The sequence below is a fragment of the Molossus molossus genome, unplaced genomic scaffold (genome assembly GCF_014108415.1).
Source record: "Molossus molossus isolate mMolMol1 unplaced genomic scaffold, mMolMol1.p scaffold_m16_p_1, whole genome shotgun sequence".
Taxonomy (NCBI): domain Eukaryota; kingdom Metazoa; phylum Chordata; class Mammalia; order Chiroptera; family Molossidae; genus Molossus; species Molossus molossus.
Window position 1 is genome coordinate 242891969 of NW_023425344.1, and position 24897 is coordinate 242916865.

Below are 24897 nucleotides of genomic sequence, written 5' to 3' on the forward strand. Positions count from 1 at the left end.
CGTGCGTGTGTGTTGTGTGGAGGGCTTGCTAGTGGGCAGAGGTGGAAGTGGGTTGCTGTGTGAAGAAATATTTGTAAGTGTGGATCATAAACACAAATTGTAAACTGAGGCCTGAGGCCTAAATTATATAAAAGAGCAAGTAGGACTGAGTAGAGACTGGTGCATTTGAGAGTGTCTTATGGGGCAGCAAATTCTCAGCTCCACTCAACTATTGCCCTGCGGAATGTGCGCCCAGCGTTGTCAGATCTTCAGCTCTTTCAAGAGGCACTGGGAATATAGACTTTTATGTGAAATACTCCATTTCTTTATTGTGACACCTAAGTGAGCTTGTTCTGAAAACCCTATGTGGGCTAAACATAACCTTTTGGGGGCCAAATTTCTCCATACTGATTTGCAACAGGGAGCTTTGAGGAATGAGGTAAGGTCCAGTCTTCAGCCTAGAAAGCCTTTTGTCATTAGTGTATTGTCTGTAGTGATGATGTTATTCAGTAAGTGGCAAAATTATTATAATTACTTTACTTTTCACTGACAAAATTGCCTTCCTGTTTGGGGGGATATGGCTGAGCTATGTGAACCTTTACAAATTAAATATATAATGACTCACATTAAAAAATTGTTCTAAAATGGAAAATGCAGTACAAAATATCAGAATTCATACTAAAGGATTGAGGGAAGAGGGTGGAGAGAGTACATTTGATCTGGTTACATTAAAAATGTATGTAAAATCTCTTTCAAATGCACATCGTAACTAAAATTTAACTATAAATAATCCAGTAGACCTCAGCATTGCTATTTCTGTTAAATCACTGATTCTGATCTAGTAATAATTATAATTATGGAAGAAGAAAGTATCCAGCATGTACTCTACACTTTAAAATTCTGTGTCTGATATGGTTGAAAGAATTTAGTTAAAAAATAAGCAAATATGTCTTCAAATGTAAATAAATATAAGATGCCTTTTAATTTTTTTCCTTTTTAATCCTCACTTGAGGACATGCTTTAGAGAGAGGAAGGGTTGTGGGGGAGAGAGAGAGACATCAGTTGGTTGCCCAGTAACAGAGACCAAACCCCCAAGTATGTGTCCTGATTGGGAATCAAACCAGCAACCTTTCAGTGCACTGGACGACGCTTCAACCAACTGTGAGCCACTCCAGCCAGGCGCTAAGATGCCTTTTAAAAATATTATTTGGTGTGACAATGAAAGTGATCTTGCATAAGTTGAAATTTTGTAATAAACATCAAATTTCTAGCTTTTGCTTTGATTATGTTTAATTAAATTAAAAGGCTAAATTTTTATATATCAGATTTAATGTATTAGATTTAAATTTTTTAGGTAGCCAGTGTAAGTAAAACACAAGACCCAGTTTATTTACTGAAATATCTATAAATGGAATAATCTTTGTAACATTTTTCTTCCTTCTTTTGATTCCTTTGCCTTGTTCACAAAGATGACAAAGAAAAATGGAGGAAAAATGATCGGCGTTAATGTTAACCAAAGTGATATATATTATTGATATTGGTTAGGGCTAGGTTGAAAGGTGATATTTTAAGAAATCAGATGAATTAATACTAATGCTTTATATAGCACTTTCTTGTTTAGAAAAGTCACATTTAATCACTCAGACTCTCTAAAAATTCTTTGAGATAAGCATGTTCATTTTATAAAATAGGCAACAAAGTCTGGCCCTAGTGGCAGAACAGTAATTCTTATCCAAGTCTTGTGACAGGACCATAAATCATATGCAGGTCTGCCTCTCCTGCTCCAACCACCATTCTTAGTCAGGTGACTGTTAAAACTGACTTGAGTCTAGTCCAAGAAAGCTTAGTCATGAAATAGCCGAATGACTTTGTAAGGGGTGTGACTTAATTTTACGATGTTCTCTGAAGCCGGTATTATAGTGCAATGTTATTCATCACAAATAAAATGTAAAACTATGATGTGCTAATCTGTTGTAGTCAATTACATTTTATGTTCAGTTTTCATTTTAAATCAAGTGGTGAAGATCATGGTGCCATCTCTAGGCATTACAGAGAAGAGGGTTTGAGAAAGCAGGTGTTAGGATCTCATCTCTTCAGAGTAACTCTTCCCCAAACTAACTAAATCTCAGTTGCCTTATTGCTCAACTTTAAAGTGTACCCCGTGCCTTCTGTCTCTCTTTTTTTAACTTCAAGTATATTTTTGGCATGTTAGATTATTTCACGGGGATATTGTATTTGGCTAAAAACCCATTTCTGAATGACTGTATTTTTGCTTGCCCATATAAATACTGTTCTGATTTCAAGTTGTGGTTTGAATTAGTGTTCAGTTTTTGTGGAGAAATATTTAGAATCTCTGATGGGAAGAGAGTAAGGGTGCCTGGAGAGAAAACGTCTGTGGGGACCTTTGAAGTACTTGACTTTTACTTTTTTAAACCTTTCCTAGTTCATACAAGCCTTCCAACCTCATCCCCCAAATTCTGAGGGTTTTTCTAGACTCAGTTATCAGAATACATCTGAACTACTGCTTGGATTTGAAACAACCCTGTGCATGCCTGCAAGGACATACAGTTACCATTTCTTTCACATGAGCTCAATACTAACTTGTATTCTGATTGTGAGTTTAAGAAATGTTGACCCTGATATTTTGCCTTAATGATGTTTTAACCCCACCTTACAGACCACAAAGATTTTAATAAATTTATATCCATATTAATGAATTTTCTTTAAGAAAATATTTTTGACAAACTTAAGACAGATTTCTTGATCATCTTTACATAGAGCAAAGTTTTATTTTTCTAATTTATTTTACTAAATCATTTTATCAGAATCAGCTCTTTGCTTTGTGAATTTTACTCTGAATATGTCTACTATTCAGTTTTGTCTTTTCTTTTTTAATAAGAGACAATATGTGTAGAGGTTATATCCTGATTATGCTCTAAAGTAGTGCTATCCAAAAATAATGCAAGGCACATATATAATTTTAAATTTCTTGGTAACCATATTAAAAAATTAAAAGATACAGGTGAAATTAATTTTAATAATATGTTTTATATAACCCAGTATGTCAGGAATATTATCATTTTGACATGTAATCAATATAAAAAATAATTGATTTTAGAAGAAAGTAGTTAGGAGAAGGGAAATCCCAGAGGAAGGACAGGTAGGGTAAGAGAAGTTTGAGCTCTCTCTGCCCCCTATCTCTAGCCTTGAGGAGGAGAGAAAGGGAAGACTAGGCCATCTTTACTCTGGCTCTGCCTTTAGCTGTGAGTGCGAGGGTTAATTCACAGTGGTTAATTTATTTACTGCTTTTCCTCTGAATAGTTGAGTTCTATTTATATTCAAAATGTAGTACTAGAAAAGGCCCAAAGAGTACCATGTGTTCATAGTATATATGTGCACATTAAGAATTTAAAATGTCTTTTACTGACTCCAACTTTAATAATAGTCTTGTTCGTTCTCCCCCCCTGCCCCCCCACCCCACCCCAAGCTTAAATTTCTTACTGGGAACACAGGAAAGGAAACTAGTAGATTTTCCGAACACAAACCTCACTTTTATAATATGGTTATGGCAACCATCTCTATTTTGGTAAAGTTAGCCTATTATGTGAATTACATTTTGCAATTTAGATTTTTGCAATTTAGAAAACCCATAAGCCACTGCAAACAGTTTTGGATATTTTCTATATACGTTTAGTACTATATATAAGTCAGAATTTTAGGCATTGTCCCAACAGAATGAAAACATAAAGCAGATGGACTGGCTCAGTCTGTAAGGTTCAGAGGAAACTTCTTTGAGGGAGTGACCTGAGAACTAAGACGAGCATGACTAGGGGTTAATAGGTAGTGCCGATGGGAAAGAGCTTTCCAGGCAGAAGAAAAACCATGTACACAGTCTTGCAGTGGGAATTGAAAGTCTAGAATAAACTGTACTTTTGTAGTCAATAGCTTTTCAACAAGAATGCCAAAAGAATAGTTTTCAACATACGGTGCTAGAACAACCGGATTTCCACGTGCACAAGAACAGAGTCGGACCCCTACCTCACACCAATCACAAAAACTAAATGGGTCATAGACCTACATTTTAGAGTTAAAACTGTCAAACTCTTAGAACATAACGGTAAATTTGTGATGTTGAGTTAAGCCACAGTTTCTTCACTATGACACTGAAAACAAACAAACAACAACAACAACAACAAAAAACAGGTTAAGACTTCAACAAAATTAAAAATGTTTGTACTTAAAAGGATACCATCCAGAAAGTGAAGTGACAGCCCACAGAATGGGAGAACATATTTGCAAGTCATATCTCTGATAGGGAACTTGTCTCTGGCTACTACTGGGAAAAGGCAGCCTAACTCAAAGAAGAGGCTTTTGGAAAGAGCTCAGACTGTAGTGTGTGGGGATGAGTGTTCCTTGATTGAAAAGTGGAGCTCCGCTGCAGAGCGGTCTTCTCTCCATTTCCTTCGGAATGAAGTTTGTAATCTAGCTTGGCGTTAATAAGCCTCTCCTTCAGCTCAAACTGTTCATTTTTGAGGTAATAGGTGTAAACTCTGTGGGTTTGGCTGAGATTTCCTTAGTCTAGGAATCCTTGGCCCTGTGGCATGGTTGAATTTATGAACAGGGTATTTCCTGTTGAAATTCTAGACTTTGCTTTTAATACTGTTTAAATTCGAATTATTCCACCAAGATGTTACAAATTTCACTTTTTTTTAAAATAAGAATTTTAAAATAAAATAGTCCAAACATCCTCCTGAATCAATCATAAGTTATAGTATCTTGATTAGTATGTTAGAATGAGTGATATGAATTGTATTGCAATTTATTTACCCCAGAATTTGCCCTATCAGCTACATCTTGAGCTGTGGTCTTAGTTGTGTTAGATACTTTAGCTCATCAAAAAGCAGAATCCAGCCAGGAAAACGGAAAAAGGGAAATCTAAAGTTGTCCTTTCCATTTCCTCCCATTAGAGAAAGCTGGAAATATTTCATGCAAGGAAGCAGTGGTGAAAGTCTCTTCTTTGCTGTTGTTTCTGAAGAGAAAGACAACCTTTTTCTTTCTTTTACATTTTCTGCTAAAGAATCTATTGCTTTATTAGGCGTAAACCATATGAATTAATACATACTCTAGCTTCCAGGTAAATTCCATACCAGCAAATGTAGTTCACTAAACCAAAAGAGATGAGATGGAAGTGATCGAATATGCCTAATTAGAGTAAGTGCATATATTCAGAATTCACAGTAAAGATGCCTTAAATCTGATATTCATCCAGATGATTTTAATCAGTTAATGACTATCTTTATTCACATGTTTTAAAACAGATGAGCTCCGACAAGAAATGCTGGATGATGTACAAAAGAAATTGATGAATGTAGTGAACAGTGCAGAAGGAAAAGTAGACAAGTATGTTCTCTCTGCCTTTTAACTTTTATATATTTTATGAAGATTACTTTGATGGTAAAGACTGCTACATGTAGATGTTTATATGTGGTTAGGTTTTTTAAAAAACCTTTTCTTTTTCTTATATAGTGATATAATGTAGGTAGTTTTAATGAAGGGTCAGAATAATTTCTCTTCTCTTAGCCTTTTTTTTTTTTTTCATTTATCTTCAGATACAGCAGGAAGGAGAGAGGGAGGAAGAGAGAGAGAGAAACATCAATGTGAGAGAGACACATCGACTGGTTGCCACCCACATGACCCCAACTGGGGCCAGGGACAAATCGCAACTGAGGTACATGCCCTTAGTGGGAACCGAACCCAGGACTCTTTCTGGTCCGTGGGCCGACACTCTAACTGCTGAGCCAAACTGGCCAGGGCCTCTTCTCTTGGCTTTTAAATAGATTTTTCCAGCTCAAATTATTTTTTTTTTTAACTATATGGAAAAGTTAAAACGTCACCACACTTAGAAAATAGAAAAGGTTTTTCTTTCTTTTTTTGCTCTTTTTTTATTTAAAAAGACTTTAAATAGATTTTTAGAAAGAGGAAGGGAGAAAGAGAGAGAAGGAAAAACATTGATATGAGCCCTGGCCAGTTTGGCTCAGTGGTTGAGCATCGGCCTGTGGACCAGAGAGTTCCGGGTTCGGTTCCTGCTAGGGGGACGTACCACACCCAAAAAAACACATTGATATGAGAGCAGAACATCAATTGGGAGCCTCCTGCACGATCCCTACTGGGGATCAAGCCTGAACTCCCAGGAGTGTGCCCTAACTGGGAATCGAACCAGCAACCTTTGGGTGCATCTGACCAACTAAGCCACACCGGTCAGGGTTTGCTTGCTCTTTTTACTGTTTATTTTGCTCAGATGTGTTAGATCTGAAATCTAGGGGTGTGTGTGTGTGTGTGTGTGTGTGTGTGTGTGTATAGCATATATCTTATATCTTTAGTATTTTACAGATTTCCATATTAGTACTTTTTTTTTTTTATTCCTCACCCGAGGATATTTTTCTATTTCTCATCAGATTGAGTGGGAGGGAGGGAGAGAGAGAGAGATAGAGCGAAACTTCGATGTAATAGAGCCACATCGACTGGTTGCCTCCGCATGATCTAACCAGGGCCAGGGACGAACTGGAACTGAGGTACGTGCCCTTGACTGGAATTGAACCTGCAACTCATGATCCACGGGCCAACGCTCTAACCACTGAGCAAACCAGGGCCATATTAGTAGATTTTTAATAAGAGTGGGGAAATGTAAGCATAACCATTAAGTGCACTAACTATCATTGTCACTTGAGGTGGGGAGGGAAAAAATCTAAAGTGTCTCTTTAAAGTTGATGTCAGTGCAGACAGGTACTGAGTATTACAAATGATCACTATCTCATTTAATTATTTGGTTGAAAAAAATGGGTTGCTAATAAATGATGTTTTTTGGATATAAGTTTTGGGTTTGAAATAGTCTTAATTAGACAGGTCAAGATTTTTTTAGGTGTTACTTAAAAATATATTACTGTTTATTGTTTCTTAAAATTAAGTATTGTTTAAGTTTAATTAAATATCTATATGATTAGTACATATTTATTATTTCGGTACACTAAATATTGCGATAGCTTGTTGAGTAAGCTTGAGCTGTTTCTACCTTTATTTTCATAGAATCCTAATGAGAAACCTCTTCATTGGACATTTCCACACACCAAAAAATCAGCGACATGAAGTGTTACGATTAATGGGAAGCATCCTGGGTATCAAAAGGGAGGAAATGGAGCAGGTAACTGAATGATGAAAGGCAGTCTGAATATATTTATAACTAAAATAGTGGCATCATATAAAATTTTCTTTCACTATATATTATATAACTTTTCCTGAACACAGTTTTCTCAGTAATTTGAAAATGGAATTATTTCATATTACAGTGAAGGATGGACTTGTGCAATTTGTATAATATTAACTTAAATATTTTTTAACTTACTTGCCACCTCCCTTATCATAATGCTGAAATTTTGAGATGTGATTGTCTTCAACTTTTGTTCAAGATAGTGTTTGGGCGGACATTTCATTATATTTGTAGCCTCTCTCAGTAGGAAACATTTACTAAGACTTGAAAACTATGTTTCGCTACCATCTGAAATTATGTAAAAATGGTTTTTAATTTTTTTCTTGTACTGATACTACTTTTATGTTTTAAAATAATTTTTCAGTTGTTGAATGAAGATCAAGGTGGAGTTACCAGATGGATGACTGGGTGGCTTGGAGGAGGATCAAAAAGTGTCCCCAACACACCTCTGAGACCAAGTCAGCAATCTGTATTTAATAGTGTAAGAGCTGATTTTATTTTTGCTGAATATGAATAGTAAAATGGTTGTACATCACATTCATTTGAAAAGAATCAGATTTCTTTTTTAGGTTATTTTATACAGCCCTTTTATTTTGAAGTTGTGGAAACTGAGATCCTGGCTTAAGGGCAATAAGCAAGGTTTAAAAACTTTATTGCATATAGGTTTTATTTTAGCTTTTTATTTATATAGCACTTTTATTTTTCAAAGTATTAACTATTCCTTTATTTGTATTTACTCATGATACTATAGGCATACAATCATTTGTCTTACTACTAAATTATGAAATTCTTAAAGATAGAGGCTTTATTTTATGTATGTATGAATCTACCTGGTTATTGGGTACTCAGCTGTTCTAAGCATTGGGAATGCTAAACACTGGGGATGCAGCAGCAAACCAGATGCAGTGCCTGCCCTCAACAAAATTCCTCTGGTAGAAGGAGGCAGTTAATAAGCATGAAAAATAGTGCCTGTTATGTAGTAGGCTAAAGATGAATATTAATTGAATTGAGTAACACTGTGAGTTAAAATGTGGAGGTTATTTCTTTATTTTATTTTTTTAATGCAGAGGAAACTGAAGATAGGCGACCTACCCACAGCTTGCTAAAGATAAAACCCTATTTTAAATTGGATGGCATAAAATATAATTTATTTCTCTATCAATTTTAGAGGGGGAGAGAGAGAGATAGAAACATTGATGAGGGAGAACATCAATTAGCTGCCTCCTGCATGCCCTAAACTGGGGACCAGGCCCACAGCCTGGACATGTGCCTGACAGAAATCCAACCGGCGACCTCTTGGTGCATGTGTCGACGCTCATCCACTGAGCCACACCGGCCAGGTGGATGGCATCAAATTTAAAGGAAAGGTCTACACTACATTATTTTAATCTGATAAAATTATTGGTGAGCTTTTGCTATATTTATTGAGTGTATGTTACTTTTGAAAAATATGAGTTTAATATTTGTTTTCTATCACTATAAGTTTTCATGTGTATGTAAACAGTTATTAAAATGATTTAAGAAATCTAAGTGTTAGCAGGTGGCTAATTCTATCAGTTTGTAAAGTGTTGTCATCAAAGATTATTAAGTTAAAGATTTTACTTGATACCTATATAATTAAAGTGCTTCCACTTTTAATTATTCATAAAGCATATAAAGAAATGATTCAGATGGCATGATTAGTATTTAATATTAGAATAGCTAGTATATTTTCTAAGTTATAGTGAACACAATTTTAATATCTGCCTAATATAACCCAAATATTATTTTCTTAGTCTTTTTCAGAACTTTTTGTTAAATTTCTAGAAACAGAATCTCACCCATCTATTCCGCCGCCAAAGCTTTCAGTTCATGATATGAGACCTCTGGATTCACCAAGGAGGAAGCTAGATACAAATGTACTGGAAAGTTTTCAAGGTAGAACCACATATTTATTTTTTTTACATTTAAAAAAATTAAATATTTAACATGATTATGTTTTACAGTGATATTAACTACATTTAAAAAAAATTTTTTTTTTAATCCTCACCCAAGGACATTTTTGCATTTATCTCCAGATAGAGCAGGAGGGGGGCGGGGAGAGAAACATCGATGTGAGAGAGACACATCGACTGGTTGCCACCCACATAACCACAACCTGGCCAGGAACAAACTGCAAACGAGGTATGTGCCCTTAGCAGGAACTGAACCCTGGACTCTAGTCCGCGGGCCGACACTCTAACCACTGAGCAAAACCAGCCAGGGCTATTAACTACATTTTTAGTGTTCTTGGAAATATGCAATGACTTCTTTCAAAATTCTAATGAGACATAATATTTTGGTTTCATATAGTCTTGTGATAACCTGATATTTAATTGGTTTAGATTAATTTAAACAATACGAAATATTTTCCCCTTGTATGTCAGTTCAGTTGTTCTCTGTATAAGCCACTCTGAATTACTCTTCACGGAAGAGACAGTTAAATGGTAAGCCTTTGTTTGGTCGCCTGTTTCCCTTTCTCATTAGTGGTGCTTATTTCTGATCAGATAAAGGTAGCTTACAATTAGGGAAAGATGTTTTTCCCCTGTGAAAAATCAAAGTATCATGTTCAATACCAAACCTTGGTATATTAATGACATTTATAAGTGGTTTAATCTGGCTTAGATATCCAAGAACGTTAGGAAGCATTCTTATATGTTGAAAGATCTGCCTAGAAGCAAATGGTTTGATGGCACTACAGTTTGTGTACATAATTTTTTAAAATATATTTTTATTGATTTTTAGAAAGAGAGAGGGAGAGAAATATTGATTAGAGCCCTGGCTGGTTTGGCTCAGCAGTTAGAGCATCAGCCTGTGGTCCAGAGAGACCCAGGTTCAGTTCCCGCTAAGAGTGTGTACCGCAATTGCAGTTCGTCCCCGGCCCTGGTTGGTCGTGCTGGTGGCAGCCACTCGATGTGTCCCTTTCATGTCAATGTTTCTCTCTCTCTCTCTCTCTCTCCCCCCCCCCCTTTCTTTCTCTCCCTCCCACTCTATCTGAACAACAACAACAAAAAAAAATGGAAAAGTGTCCTCGGGTGAGGATTAAAAAAAAAAAAAAAAAAGAAACATTGATTAGAGAGACACATCTATCAGCTGCCTCCTGCATGCCTCTCATTGGGTATCGAGCCGGCAACCTGGTCATGTGCCCTGACTAGGAATCGAACCAGCAACCTCTTGGTCCATGGGTTGATGCTCAACCACTGAGCCACACTGGCTGGGCTATACATAATTTTTTATTCCACTAGTTTATAAGGGTCTTATTTATATTTGTATCCCCTATATTAGCATGCAGTAAAATTTCTTGAGTTAAAATTTAAGTATATCCTTTAAACTACAAACAGATTCTTTATTTTAAGGTCCTTTTTTTTCTGAAATCTTTACATTTTAATTTAGACTAACATGTTTGCTGGTGGAACTGTAAAGTTACATATATGTTACAATAAACTCCTAAGTTAATATCACATGTCAGATACTTCAGTTTGTTTTGTAGTTGTTGTGGTTAATCCTCACTTGAGGATATTTTTTCCATTGATTTTTAGTGTGGAAGGGAGGGAGGGAGGAGGAAGAGGAGAGAGAGAGAACATCAGTGTGAGAGAGACACATCAACTGGCTGCCTCCTGCACACCCCAACCGGGGCTGGGGATCTAACCTGCAGCCCAGGTATGTGCCCTGGGCTGGGAATCAAACCCAAGACTCGTTGGTGCACCAGCCGACGCTCTAACCATGGAGCAACACTGGCCAGGGCCAGATGCTTAAATCTGGATAGAATATTAAATAATTTATTTCAGAACATTTAAAAGTGTGTTTAGTCATTTAGACAAATAGTTATGTTTTTCTCAACTTTTATAGAAAGAGAAAGTAGTAAAATTTATTTGTTGTTTAGATAAAAGTTTTGGCTGCTAAATTTAGTGAAAAGTCTTTAATAGGTATAGACTATACTAAAAATACTTTTTGTTACTATACTAGGTCATAGCATCTTAAAGAGGATTCCAAAATTCATTATGGCAAGGTCTCTCTTTTTCCTCCCTTCTCCCCTCTCAGTCCCTTTCCCTTCTCCTCCTCCTCCCTCCAGCTCTCCTCCATTCAGTTACCAAGTCCTGTGCCCAGCCCGATTGGTATTGATCAGAGACAAAAGCCACTGATGTTCTGAGTTGTTCGGGGTTTGCAGGATTAAGGTTTAGTCCTTAATCCTGGATTTGTTGTAGTGTGGGAGTTAAAAAATACTTTTCTTCCCACCTCCTAAGTTCTTCCATCTACGCTAATAATCAAATTAACAGACAGAATAACAAGAGAAAAATCAAAATTTTAATATATATGGGTGGGAAATTCACATAAGCATGAAAATTCCAAAGAGAGGCAACATTGGGTATAAATGAACTTTTGGACAACAGAAAAGGGGGGATGGCTAGGTGTCTGAGAGTTCAAAAGTGGGAACGGGCGATTTATAGGTGGTTGAGGAAGGGCGGAGCCCACACGACAGGAAGACCCTTGCTCAGCAGCTCAGATGCACTGGCCACTGTGGATCAGCTTGCAGGCCCCGGCACAAATCCTCCTGTTTACCATGCTCAGCTCAAATCAGCTGCGGAGGCCCGCCTCCTCAGATGTCCCACTGCGTAGGTCTTTCCCTCTGAATCTCTTAGGCAGGAAACGGGGGAGGCTCAAAGTTTCTGATCTTTTCTTAACTACCAGCTTAAAAATTAAGACTTTTGTTCCTCTTCAATAGTAATTAAGTTTATCACTTATATAACTTGTATTTAAATATAAAACAACATTAATGTGTTTAATGAAGTATTAATTATACATTTAAATCTTCTCTCGCCTTTTCTTTCTTTTTTGTTTAAAATATATATATATTTTTTAATTTTTTTAGAGAGGAAGGGAGGGAGATAGAAACATCTATGTGAGAGAGAAACATTGCTCTGCTGCCTCCTGCACGCCCCCTACTGGGGATCGAGCCTGCAACCCGGGCATATGTCCTGACCAGGAATTGAACCAGGACCTCTCAGTCCGTGGGACAGCGCTCAATCCACTGAGCCACATGGGCTAGGCTCTCCTCTTTTCTTTCTCCCTTTTTTTTCTCTTGTCTTGTCCTTTCACCTTCTGCATTTCATAGACCTGTGTATCAGATCCAGAACCCAGCGGTGTACGAATTAAATTTATTTAGGGGCCAAATCTGGTAACCTAAGACACATGTATAGTGTTGATTAATAACATATAGGAGACTGAACCATTTGCATTTTGTCATTTAGATACAACAGAGTCCAGGTCTGGCAGAAGAACGGATGTGAATCCATTCTTGGCTCCCCGCTCCGCGGCTGTGCCTCTGATTAACCTAGGTGGACGTGGACCTGGCGGGCCTGGGCACCTTCTTCTGAAACCTGTTTCAGATGTGTTGCCCACATTTACTCCTTTGCCAGTGTCGCCTGACAACAGTGCGGGGGTTGTGTTAAAGGACCTTTTGAAGCAATAGGTGACTCTCAAGCCAGAGACGACACACAGAGCACTTTAGAGGAACCACGAACACTAAGTGTGTGTATTTTATCACGAAGTGGCCTTTTGGAAAAAGTCATGTATTTGTATGCAGTTACACTTTCTCTCAATTTAATAAAAATATTCTTAATGCTTTTAGAAATCACAGGTGTCACAGGAGTAAGTGTTTGCTATATTACTGCTATTTTCCCTTCTCTGATTTGATCTAATTTAGGCTAGAAACATTTGATTTTTTTATCTTAACTTATAAAAATAAGTAAAATAAAAAGGAAGACAAAAATACTTGTAGCTATATATCAGCTTTTTATTTCCTTCTCTGATTTTCAAGCTCATTTAACCTAGTAGAGACTTGTGGTTTGTCTTTGAAAGAGAATTAAGAGATTTACCAGAAAAAGAAAAGGAAGAAAAAGATAATAGTAGTGGCTTATCTGCATAGTGCAGCAAGTTGACTGAAGTGTATATTAATCATCTTAGAGGACTTTGTGTAGACAGGCCAAGAACAAGGTTGTCCCTGGGAGGACAGGTGTCCTGAGGTGGCATGTGTGTGTATTTGTTTCTATGCAATTTTATCACATGTGTGGATTCATGTGACCACCACTGCAGTACAGATACATCAAGGACCCCTCGTGCTACCCTTCTGTAACTGTAACCACCTCCTTGCTAGCTCGTCCCTTATAACCTCTGGCAACCACTGACTGCTCCCCCATTTCTATTTGTCATTTCAAGAGTGCTATATAAATGACATCGTACAGATGGAACTTTTTTGGAGATTGACTTTTTTCACTCAGTACAGTGCCCTTGAGGTCTGTCCGGATTGTTGTATGTATCAGCAGTTCTCTCTCTGTTGTCAAGGACATACTGTTGTTACATGATTTGGTTTTAAGAGCTAAGGTATCTTTTTAAAGGTATCATCTTAAAACTGTTTTTTTGGCACACATACACATACGCACAACTTTCATGTAAGTGTTAAGTCGTACAGCTGCATTTACAGAACGATGATTAGCAATATCACTAACCGTGGCACCTCCTGCCTCTGTCTGAGATGTTGATCTGAGAGAAACGTCAGTCCACGACTTGTCCATTCTCATCCTCATGGTCACTTCAGCAACACCAGCGCCAGGCGTCTGGAACTGAAGAATAAGGGACTATTTAATTTTTTATTAACTTATCATAAAATATCCTGACTTGGACCTTAATCATTGTGTTCATGTTTGTATTAGTTGTGGAAGTTGTATATTTAAAGACATTTCTTGCAAATTTTGTAAATTTCAATATGCCTTTAAAGTAGAAACATCTGTATAACGGTGAAAAGGACACCAATTCAAATATGTAAATAGTCCTGACCCTGACTGGGGCTAAATTTGATTATTTGTAAATTTTGCTGTGATTAACTGTATACTTTCTACTGTATTTAGAAGATTGGAAATGTGTAAATCTGTTTTTTCTGAAGAATGTAGTAACGGAGACATAGCTGCTTCACAACACCTCGTCTCCCTCGCTACCTGTTCATGTCGCCGTGCCGAGCGCCGTGGAGGAAGTGGGCCTGAGTTCTACATTAGAACTGCCCTGCCTCCTGTCTGCGTCCTGCCCATTGTTTCTCTTGCGACATTATTACCTTTGGGTTTTATGTGATGCTTTCAAAGATACTCACTGACCATCCGAAATTATTTGCTGCTTGCCATTGAAGTTTCATTTCAGTGTGGAGCATCTGAAATAAAAGTTTCTAAGTTAAAAAATAAAAAAGACACATGATCCTTCATTTTGGAGAAATAGAAAATGCCAAAAATCTTTTTCTTTTTAATTTGAAAATTAAGTAGTGAGTATTTAAGTAGCATGTTGTCATATTTTAAATGCCTTTTATGACATTTTAAGTATTTTCTTCCCTTCTCAAAACAGCCTGTCCCCCTTCACCCCATAGTTTAACGTAAGTTTGAAAGCTGTTATGGGCGGGCAGCTTGACCTTACATGGCTGCTATTTAATTAAGTATGTGACTTTGAACTCAAGCTGTCGTACCTAATGCTTCAGCTGTATCATCATTGAAACTATAGCCCACTGGTATGCATACTAAGTGCTTGTTGATCTAAAGCAGACATAACTCATCTACTTTTCTGAAACTAAGTTGTGTCAGAGATGAACCATCTGCTCAAGGAATCTTCTTAGTAACCAACCATATAGTGAGGAAGCGTATAATTCTAATGTCAGCAATAGGACATTACTAACAGAAATGTACTGCAATATTTTCACTATAGTAATTTTACTGTTTACTTCTCTGCAAACTTACTAGAATTTGTGGTTGAATTTTGCTTTAGCTGCCACAGATTTTCACAGCATTCCTAATGGTTTTCAACCACCAATACTATAATCGAACATCCAGCAAGACATTGAATTTTATTTTAGTACAATTCTGTATCATATGGTTGTTTAAGTTTTAGTTCCTGCCATTATTGATTTAAAAGGAAAAAAACGGGGGGAAAAATTTACTTCTTAAATCCAGCCAATTAAAATATTAACTATCCCCCTAAATAAAGCCTCCAGTTTATTTTAACCTTTTAATGGTTAATCAAAGGAGAGATAAAGAAAATACTTATTTTAGGTGGGAAATATAAAACTGTTCTCAGGGATGGGAATAATGAGAATTGTTTGGAATGTGCCACTAGGCATGAAACTTACAGCATTTGTATTTGATTTCTAAAGCTAATGAAGCTTTTTATATATCGAAGTATTTAAAACATCTCCCATCAAAACATTTAATTTTGTAAGTATCAAGTTGGTTATACTTGACATTTGTCTTATATATTCCTATGGAAAAAGTAATGGCACTTTTAATGTTCTGACATTTGTGATAATTTGCCAGTGTTTACCTTTTAACTTATTAAGGTTTCTGTACTTAAAATTGATAAGTTGTCTTGATTTTTAGGGAAATAACTAAATGTGGGAAATTTACAACCCATCCGTAATATTGGGTTGCTTTACAGAGCAAAAGTCAATGCATTTCTGAATTTCTCAGGAGCACTGCAAGGCAAAAAATACTCCAAATAAAAATGATATATGTGAGTTGGCGATGTCTTCATCCACAATAAAAAGATTTTTTAGCAAACAGCTGCTGACTTTTTCTTTAGAAGGGGAAAATGACTTACACATGTTGTTTATAGCAGCAGTTGATCAACTACTGAAGCTAATGTCTTCAAGTGTTCACCGGATGTCTGCTGTGAGGGTGGTGTTGGAGACTTGGAAATGTTAAGTAGGAACAATTTCATAGATGCTTAACATAAGATAATGTTTGAAAAGAGGACCTGAGAGGTTTTAGTTCGTCTTTTTTTTTTATTTTTTATCCTCACCCAAGGACATTTTTGCATTTATCTTCAGATAGAGCGGGAGGGAGAGAGGGGGGAAGAGAGAGAGAGAAACATCGAAGTGAGAGAAACACCAGGTCGCCACCCACACAACCCCAACTGGGGCGGGGACAAACTGCAACCGAGGTACGTGCCCTTCGTGGGAACCGAACCCGGGACTCTGGTCTGCAGGCTGACTCGAACCGCTGAGCCAAACCAGCCAGGGCTGCTGCTTTTTTTTTAAATTCAGAGATGATACTATGCATCATTGGGCTCTTGGTATTTCTGCAAGGTTATCAATTGTGTCTTCATTTTTTCTAAGTGCAACTTGAATATTTTTAACTGTGTATGTGGCAGTATCGGAACATGGGTTTTGAAGTTGACTAGTGGATTAGTTTGACCCTTTCTGTGTGACCCTTAACAGATTACTTCGACTATGGGACTGATGTTCCTCATCTCTGAAACAACCTACGTAGTAAACTTTTGGGGTTGTAAGGGTCAAATGGCACATTCATTCATAGTATGTATTAAGTGATAAATGTACCTGGAAATGCTTTATAAAATCTCGTTCTATTCAGATGTCAGCAGTTGAGATTATTACTCCCAAAAAGTGGATAAGAATGTCAGGTGTGGGGTGTTACCAAAGCTAAGAATCGTTTCAAGAAGGCAGGGAGGGTCAGTCATGCGCAGCGCTTGCTGCCCTGGCGACAGGAGCTTTGAGAAGACGCGACTGGGTTCCGGGGCCCGGCAGTTCGGGCTGTGACTTCGAGCAGTGTTGGTGGAATGGCGGGAGGAAAAGCCGTATCTTACGTGATTTAGTAGGTGATGAGCAATTGGAGAGAGTGTAGGCAACCCGCTGAGAAATTCTATTGTGAATGGGAAAGGGCATTCGGAGAGAAAGTGGGTTGGAGGGAGAACTGGTTTAAGTTGGAGGCTTGAGCATGTGTATAAATGCTTACAGGATGGAGCGCGTGGAGAGGGGTTCCTAAAAGGGGGAACTGATGGGATCCGAACACAGATGGCGCCACTGGCCCTCGATAGAAAGACTTCTTTATTGGCACAGGAGTGATGGAAGAGGGAGATGCAGATGGCCAGTGGATTTGGGTGGGGGAAAGTTGTGGGCATTTTCTTCTGTGAGATTGGTGGGGAACTCTATGGGCTAAAAATGAGGGTCCGAGGCTTGAGAAATTCACAGTCAAGTGGGAGAGACTAGACTAGAGAAGTGTGAGAAGTCCTGGGAGCCCTGACTTGGCCCTGGCGGGCAGATGGGATGAGGGGTGTGGCTGTTAAAGGAAGTAACATTTGAGCACTGAAGCAGGAAGCAGGCGAGCAGATCTGTCAGCTGGGCCTTGCCCGAACCAATTCTAATGCAGTACAAGATGTCAGTAACCTGAGCTTGTTTTCCTGTTCTTGGGGCTTAGGTCATGTGAATATGCTACACGGCAGAAGGTTGAGAAGCATGTTATTGTCATCATTTAATACATCCAGTAAATTAAGAACCTTTTATAAATACACCAATATTTGTTTTGGAGATAAAGAAAAATTTAAGAATGTTAATAAATGGATCACTTACGGCAAATGTTTGACCCCTTTATTTTCTGCCTTGGCTACTCCCGTGCATCAAAATGTTAGCCCTTCTAGGGCCAAGAAATTAATACTTTGCACTATGATGGCATTTTAACTGTGATCATTTTCAGCTGTGACTGTTTTTACATGAGTACTCTCCTTTTCAGCTCTAACACTCCGACTTCAATGAACTATTTCTGACCCTCAAAAATCAAATCTCAATGACTGAAAATATCTGTGAACCTAATATCAGGGTTTGGTAAAGTTATTTCCTAGTTAGATATCTTTGGACTGTTAAAAATGTAAAATGCATTATTCTTTTTTGTAAAAATATAAGGCATTTATTCATTTATTTATTTATTACTTTTTATCCTCACCCGAGGACATTTTTTGCATTTATCTTCAGATAGAGTCGGTAGGAGAGAGGGAGGAAGAAAGAGACACATCGGCCCAGGCCGGTTTTGCTCAGCGGTTAGAGCGTCGGCCTGCGGTCCGGAGAGACCCGGGTTCGGTTCCCGCTAAGGGCACGTACCTCGGTTGCAGTTTGTCCCCGGCCCTGGTTGGTCGTGCGGGTGGCAGCCACTCGATGTGTCCGTTTCACATCGATGTTTCTCTCTCTCTCTCTCTCTCTCTCTCTCTTCCTCTCTCTCCCTCCCACTCTATCTGTACAAAAAATGGAAAAATGTCCTCAGGTGAGGATGAAAAAAAAAAGAGACACATCGAGTGGCTGCCGCCCACATGACCCCAACCAGGGCTGGGGACAAACTGCAACCAAGGTACATGCCCTTAGCGAAACCGAACCCAGGACTCTCCGGTCTGCCAGCTGACGCTCTAACCGCTGAGCCAGACTGGCCAGGGCTAAACAGAAGGCATTTAAATGTGGAAGGACGGTCCACCATGAGGAGTTTCCCTCTAACAATGGTGAATCAGTGTATATTCTTGAATGAACACATTTCCCAAAGGGCAAGGTCCATTCCCCATGGTGAAGGGAAGCATGGTTTCTTTCAAAGAAAAGAATTGGAAGCAAAGTAACATAAATGTACTTCAGGTTTCCTAGCAGCTCCTTCCATTTCGGTTTATTTAAAGAACCATGGTGTGATCCGTGAGTTAACACATTAATCCCTCTCTGAAAGGGATTTTCAGGCACTCTCCCGAATAAAAATGGGGTGGTGGTGATAAAGTTACAAATTCTAGACTAATGAGGTAATTTTTTATTTTTGAAAACATATATGGAATGTGTGGTCTTTGAAAATGTTTGGAATCGCTTCAAAGTCATCTCCCTGAAGCGTCTGGCCCTCCTGCGAGCGCGCTGCTGGACCGGGCTGGGTCCGCAGGCCGCCCGGGTGCCGGCTGGGTCCGCAGAGGGCCGGGTGCCGGCTGGGTCCGCAGAGGGCCCGGGTGCCGTCTGGGTCCGCAGGCCGCCAGGGTGCCGGCTGGGTCCGCAGAGGGCCGGGTGCCGGCTGGGTCCGCAGAGGGCCCGGGTGCCGTCTGGGTCCGCAGAGGGCCCGGGTGCCGTCTGGGTCCGCAGGCCGCCAGGGTGCCGGCTGGGTCCGCAGAGGGTCCGGGTGCCGGCTGGGTCCGCAGGCCGCCCGGGTGCCGGCTGGGTCCGCAGGCCGCCCGGGTGCCGGCTGGGTCCGCAGAGGGCCGGGTGCCGGCTGGGTCCGCAGGCCGCCCGGGTGCCGGCTGGGTCCGCAGGCCGCCCGGGTGCCGTCTGGGTCCGCAGAGGGCCCGGGCGCCGGCTGGGTCCGCAGAGGGCCCGGGTGCCGGCTGGGTCCGCAGAGGGCCGGGTGCCGGCTGGGTCCGCAGAGGGCCCGGGTGCCGTCTGGGTCCGCAGGCCGCCCGGGTGCCGGCTGGGTCCGCAGAGGGCGGGGTGCCGGCTGGGTCCGCAGGCCGCCCGGGTGCCGTCTGGGTCCGCAGAGGGCCGGGGTGCTGGCTGGGTCCGCACGCAGCCCGGGTGCTGGCTGGGTCCGTAGGCAGCCCGGGTGCCGTCTGGGATTGCACCCACCAACTGCGGCTCCTGGGTTGAAAAATACTGATGGTAAAAATCAATTCTCCACTGAACAGCTGCTTGAGAAATTGACCCCCTTTTCAGTGTTTGCGCTCTTCATGGGTTCCCTTTCCAGTGGGTCTAACCTTCCTGATGCGGGGACCCTTTAACGCAGTCCTTCGTGTCGTGTGGGGCGAAGCTGCTCGTGGGCGGACCCCTGGGGACGGGTGCAGGAGGTGTCCCGGCTCCTAAGACCACAGAAGTATGTGTTTCCCCCTGTGAAAGGGTCGTTGGACCCCCATGGGGTTGCGGCCCACAGGTTGAGAACTGCTGTTTTAAACGTTAGTTTTGCCCAGTGAAAGTAATTTTGCTTCTCTGCTGTCATCCTCTCATTTGTGTGTGTCAAATATTTCAGTCACTCAGGGACAGACCCCAGGGACATTAGGAAGGACTGACACCCGGCGTGGCAGTGTGAGGGGGTCAGCCAGTCCTCCCTGCAAAAAACAAATATAACCAAAATGGTTAAAAAACGACCACTTGTGGGCTCTGGTAATTGCCTTTGCAGACAAGAAATGGAAAATTGCTGATTTTTGAAAAACTTCTAGAGCTTCAGGTAAGAGCCACTGGAGTCTGTAGCCTTCCTGCCTGGGTCCCCCCACCCCCCAGCATCCTGGTTTTGCTAGCGTCTGCCAACCAGAAAACCCGCAGCTTTGTTGCCTGAGGGGGTGTACTCCGTGGAGGGGTGGAGGCTGTGCAAACACCACGACTTTGCCAGTTGAAAGTAATGAACTTGGAAGGAAAGCTGGAGAAAACTCAGCTCCGCTAGCCTGAGGTTCCGACTCCAGGTAGAGCAAGTGGCGGCCAGTGGACATGTACTGAGGAGCCCCTGCGCTGTAATGAGAAAGCCACGCAGGGTCCTAGCTGATGGGAAGAACTGTCATGCGCAGGGGACAACCAGGAGGGCCAGAGGGAAGCAAGCCTCAGCCCGGTGAGCCTGGCCTGTGTTTCTCCCTCTCCACACACGTCCACCGGCAGTGGATGGAAGCCACGTGGGCTCTTCTAGGTGTTTAATGACAGCCTCCTGCTCACCATGACATGCAGCAGCAACCTCTGGGAAGCCACAGTAAAAGATTATAACAAGAATATAAAAACAACAGAGGCATCAGCAGCCGCACTCTCCTGTGGCGGAGACAGATTTCTCTTTAAATCTAAATTTTAAAAAATCAGAGAAATACATCAGAATCAATAGTTGCCATGTATAACCCAAAGTGTCCAGATTTCAACTACCACTATGAGTAATGCAAAGAAGAAAGTGTGACCCATACTCAGGAAAAAAAGCAATTGAGAAACTGTGCGGGCCTAAAGGTTGGATTTAGCCCACAAAACCTTCAAAGCAGTGATCGTAAATACAAAAGTCTAGGAGAGTCTGCTCAAAGGATACAGAATAAACGCTTGTATACTCAGTACCCAACTTTAGCAAATCTTAACATTATGCTGTATTTCCTTTAAAAAATTTTTTTAAACTTTAATTTATTAGAGAAAATTTTGAACATAGACACAAAAGTAGAGAGAGTAACAATAAACCCATGTGCCCATTACACACTTCAACGATTAATAGCTCAGGATTAACTCTCATTTTATCCTGCACCCCCACCCACTTCCTCTTTTTATTTTGGAAACATTTTCACATAACGTGTCTTAAAACTGTAACCAGGAGCCAATCATGTTACTTTTTTGTAGGATAGTAGAGATAATAAAATAATGTGTGCCTCTCCTGTTCCTGAACTGTCCAGGAACATTGTTGAAATTTGATATTCCATCTGGATACACAGAGAAGCTTACATGGTCTCTCCTACATGTGGTGGTAAAAGTTCTTTCTTTTATGCAATATGGCGACATGCTATGTGATAGTTGCAATAGTTTTAATTTTTATTTGGCAAAATTAAAAGTTGACAGCATAGCCCGCCCTGGCTGGTGTGGCTCAGTTGGGCATCATCATGCACTGAAAGGTCACCAGTTCAATTCCTGGTCAGGGTATATGCCTTGGTTTCAGGCTCCATTCCTGGTAGGGGGCGTGTAGGAGGCAGCCAATCAATGTTTTGCTATCACATCGATATTTCTTTCTCTCCCTCTCTCTCTAAAAATTCAATTAAAAATATTCTAATAAAAAAATTGACAGCCCTGGCTGGTTTGGCTTAGCAGTTAGAGCGTTGGCCTGTGGACCAGAGAGTCCCAGGTTCAGTTTCCGCTAAGGGCCCCGATTGGGGTCGTGTGGGTGGCAACCAGTCGATGTGTCTCTCTCACATCAATGTTTCTCTCACTTTCTTCCTCCCTCTCTATCTGAAGATAAATGCAAAAATGTCCTCCGATGAAGATTAAAAAAAAAAAAAATTGACAGCATAATATTGTTTCCTCTAATTTTTGAGGGTGTTGATTTTACTGGTCTGATAAATTCAAGAATCTGGGAACCACTATCATATGTGGATTGTAAATAGAAACTGGAGGTAAGTTAAACATCATACTATTATAAAGTTATATTAACAATATTAACTTTGCCCCAAACCTCAAAACATATTAAGTGTCGGAAAACGAAGACAAAAAACGAAACAGAGATGGCAAACAGAAGAGTGCATTAGCTCTGTTCCTGGGTGCCGCTCTGGGGCTCCAGGGCAGAGTGTGTTGGCCTAAAGTCGTTTTGATAGTAGAGCTCTCTTATTTTACCCATGATTACATGTTAAAACCACAGTCAGTTAAGATGAGCCATACAAAAAGCCCAGGTGTTTCCATGACTCGCTGCCTTTCCTGAGAATTCCAAGTATGTGCAGAAAATCCTGGCATCCCTGAGCAAGCTGGTTGCGGGAGAGTACAGTTAGGGCTGAATGCAATAGGAGAAGGTCTCCTGGAGCAGAAGTTCAAAAGCTGGATTCCAATCCCTGTTCTGCCTCTGATGATATGATCTTGGGTCAACGAGTCCCTCTGGGCCTTAGTTTTCACATTTGTAAAATGGGGTACAGTAAACGATGTATAAAGTTCAGGACGCAGTCACCTCCTCCAGGCAATGTCCTTTTTAACATTCCCAAGACATGAAGGCACCCCCCCGCCCCCTGGCCTGTAGGTAAGTAGGTAAGTACTTGCACTATAGGCAAGTAGGTAAAAATAAAAGAGGAAGTTTTCTAACCTTTATTGAGAACCTACTGTGCACTGGCACCTGCTAGGTGCTTTATGAACACGATTCCCTTTACAACACCATGCTGTTATTTTGCCCCTGTTTTAAAGCTGGAAACCTGAAACTCAGCAAAGCTAAAAGCTTGCTTAGGGTGCTGTATTTGTTAGGGTTCTCCAGAGAAAAGAACCACTATTTTTTTTTTAATCCTCACCCAAGGATATTTTTCCATTTTATTTTCAGACAGAGTGAGAGGGAGAGAAAGGGAGAGAGAGAGAAACATCAACTGGTTGCCTCCCGCACGACCCACACCAGGGCTGGGGACTGAACCGCAACTAAAGTACATGCTCTTGACTGGAATTGAACCTGCGACTCTTTGGTCCACTGGCCGGTGCTCTAACCGCTGAGCAAAACCGCCTGGCCAGAACCACTATTTTGAAACATTGCATATGTTTAACATAAACATGACACAGGACTGAAACCATGAAGAATGGGATTAAGACATTTAAATATGTAGAAATGTAAAATGTATGCATTTCCAAAAATACCATAGACTAAAAGGTAAGAAAAACAAACAGGAAAATAGTTGCATAGATGACAATGGAGACTTCTCCTCACTCGATAAATAAAGATGGGCAAAGTGAAGATAAATGACGTTCTTTAGGGTTTCTGGCTGAGCTGGCGCTTGTCCTCTGATGACCATTTTTTGCTTTCCCAGTAAGAGAATTCCAGATTTTTAGCTAATTGGGTTCCTGATCTCAGAACACAGACTGTATTTCCCAGTGGCCCTAGGCAACAAGATAGAAGGAGCCTGAACCTCTAGTACCGTAAAGGAACGAAGCTGCCATAATAGCCCTGGACCACCAACCTACAGAATGTGAGAATGTGTATCATTTATTGTGACACATATCCATCAAGCTATTTCTATTAAAACACACACCACCACCACCCCAAACCCCAAACCCAAACCACCACAAGGGTGGAACCCTTTGGACTTTTTTATTAGTTCTCAGGGAGTGAATGAATTACCCTGACTCGGTGCCTGATAAATCAGGAGAGAAAATGGATTTAGGGAGATTTCTCATAAGGAGTTGAACATTTGGGTCTACAAACAGAGATGTTGGAGACAGTGAGAGGGATTGAGAGTCATCTGCACAGTGCTGACAGTATACGGGACCTATGTTCCATAACAGCGGTAAGACCAGTGACTATTTCCACAGTAAGAGGGTACTGAGAAAGAGTAGAGAGGCCGGACTTAACTTTGGGAGACCTTTTGGCTAGGGAGGAGGAGAAAGAAAAGAGGCTGGAGAAAATGCAGTCATAGGGAGAAAAACAGGGTAACTTACAGTTAAGGCCACGAGAGGAGAAGATGGATTGTCAGTGGTCAAATCCTTCAAAGAGACAAGAATTAAAAATGAAGGGCATGGCATTTGGCCATGAGGGCATGACCAAATTTTGGGAGGTGAAAACATGGCCAGATTTCAGAGGATTCAGGTGGGACTAGGTGGCGAAAAGGTGACCGACACATGTACCCATGTGTCATGGGTACTAGCTACGTAAGCAGTAAGTTAGAGAAAGCAAGGGTTGACCCTGAGAAGGAATATATCTTCCAAGAACTCGCGGTAAATTGGGCTCAATTAACCGTTGCTGGCAGAGGCCTCTTCCACATTGTGCATTTCAGAGAAAAGCCGCAGACTGAGATGCCAGCCTCCTGCACCAGGCTCCTGCCTACTGAGCCCGCCCCTAAGGATAAGCTCCGGAGACCATCTTTCCACCAATAGGACTGAGGCCTGCCTTGTCTAATTGGAACTGCTGAGCTACATTTCATTTGCATCTTTAGTAACCAATCAGAGCAGACCCATAATGACCAATCAGGATGCGTAATTCTGACCAATCAGAACAGTGATATTTGGACCAATCAAACTGTGCAAATTTGGGATTCTCATTTGCATAAAGATGGACCAATCAGAGACTAGGGCGGGACTTTATAAATAGCAGTCTCCCGGTCCAGGAAAAACAGCCGCTTTTGGTTTCCCTGGAGTCTGCGTCTCCCAGGTTTGCGAATTGATTACCTGCATAGGCTCTCCTTGACTGCAC

General features: G+C 40.6%; 1 protein-coding gene across 3 annotated transcripts in view; it reads left to right on the forward strand.

Moving 5' to 3' along the window:
- TRIP11 (thyroid hormone receptor interactor 11) overlaps positions 1-13010 on the forward strand; it is a 67718-nt gene extending 54708 nt beyond the window's left edge. The window contains exons 17-21 of one of the 3 annotated variants that reach the window (XM_036258533.1): positions 5298-5379; positions 7063-7177; positions 7608-7724; positions 9019-9160; positions 12511-13010. In XM_036258533.1, the coding sequence (XP_036114426.1) occupies positions 5298-5379; positions 7063-7177; positions 7608-7724; positions 9019-9160; positions 12511-12731 (677 nt within the window). In that variant the 3' untranslated portion in view covers positions 12732-13010. The remainder of the gene's footprint in view (positions 1-5297; positions 5380-7062; positions 7178-7607; positions 7725-9018; positions 9161-12510) is intronic. The other 2 variants (XM_036258523.1, XM_036258542.1) reach the window with 2 other exon arrangements.
- Positions 13011-24897: the final 11887 nt, after the last annotated feature.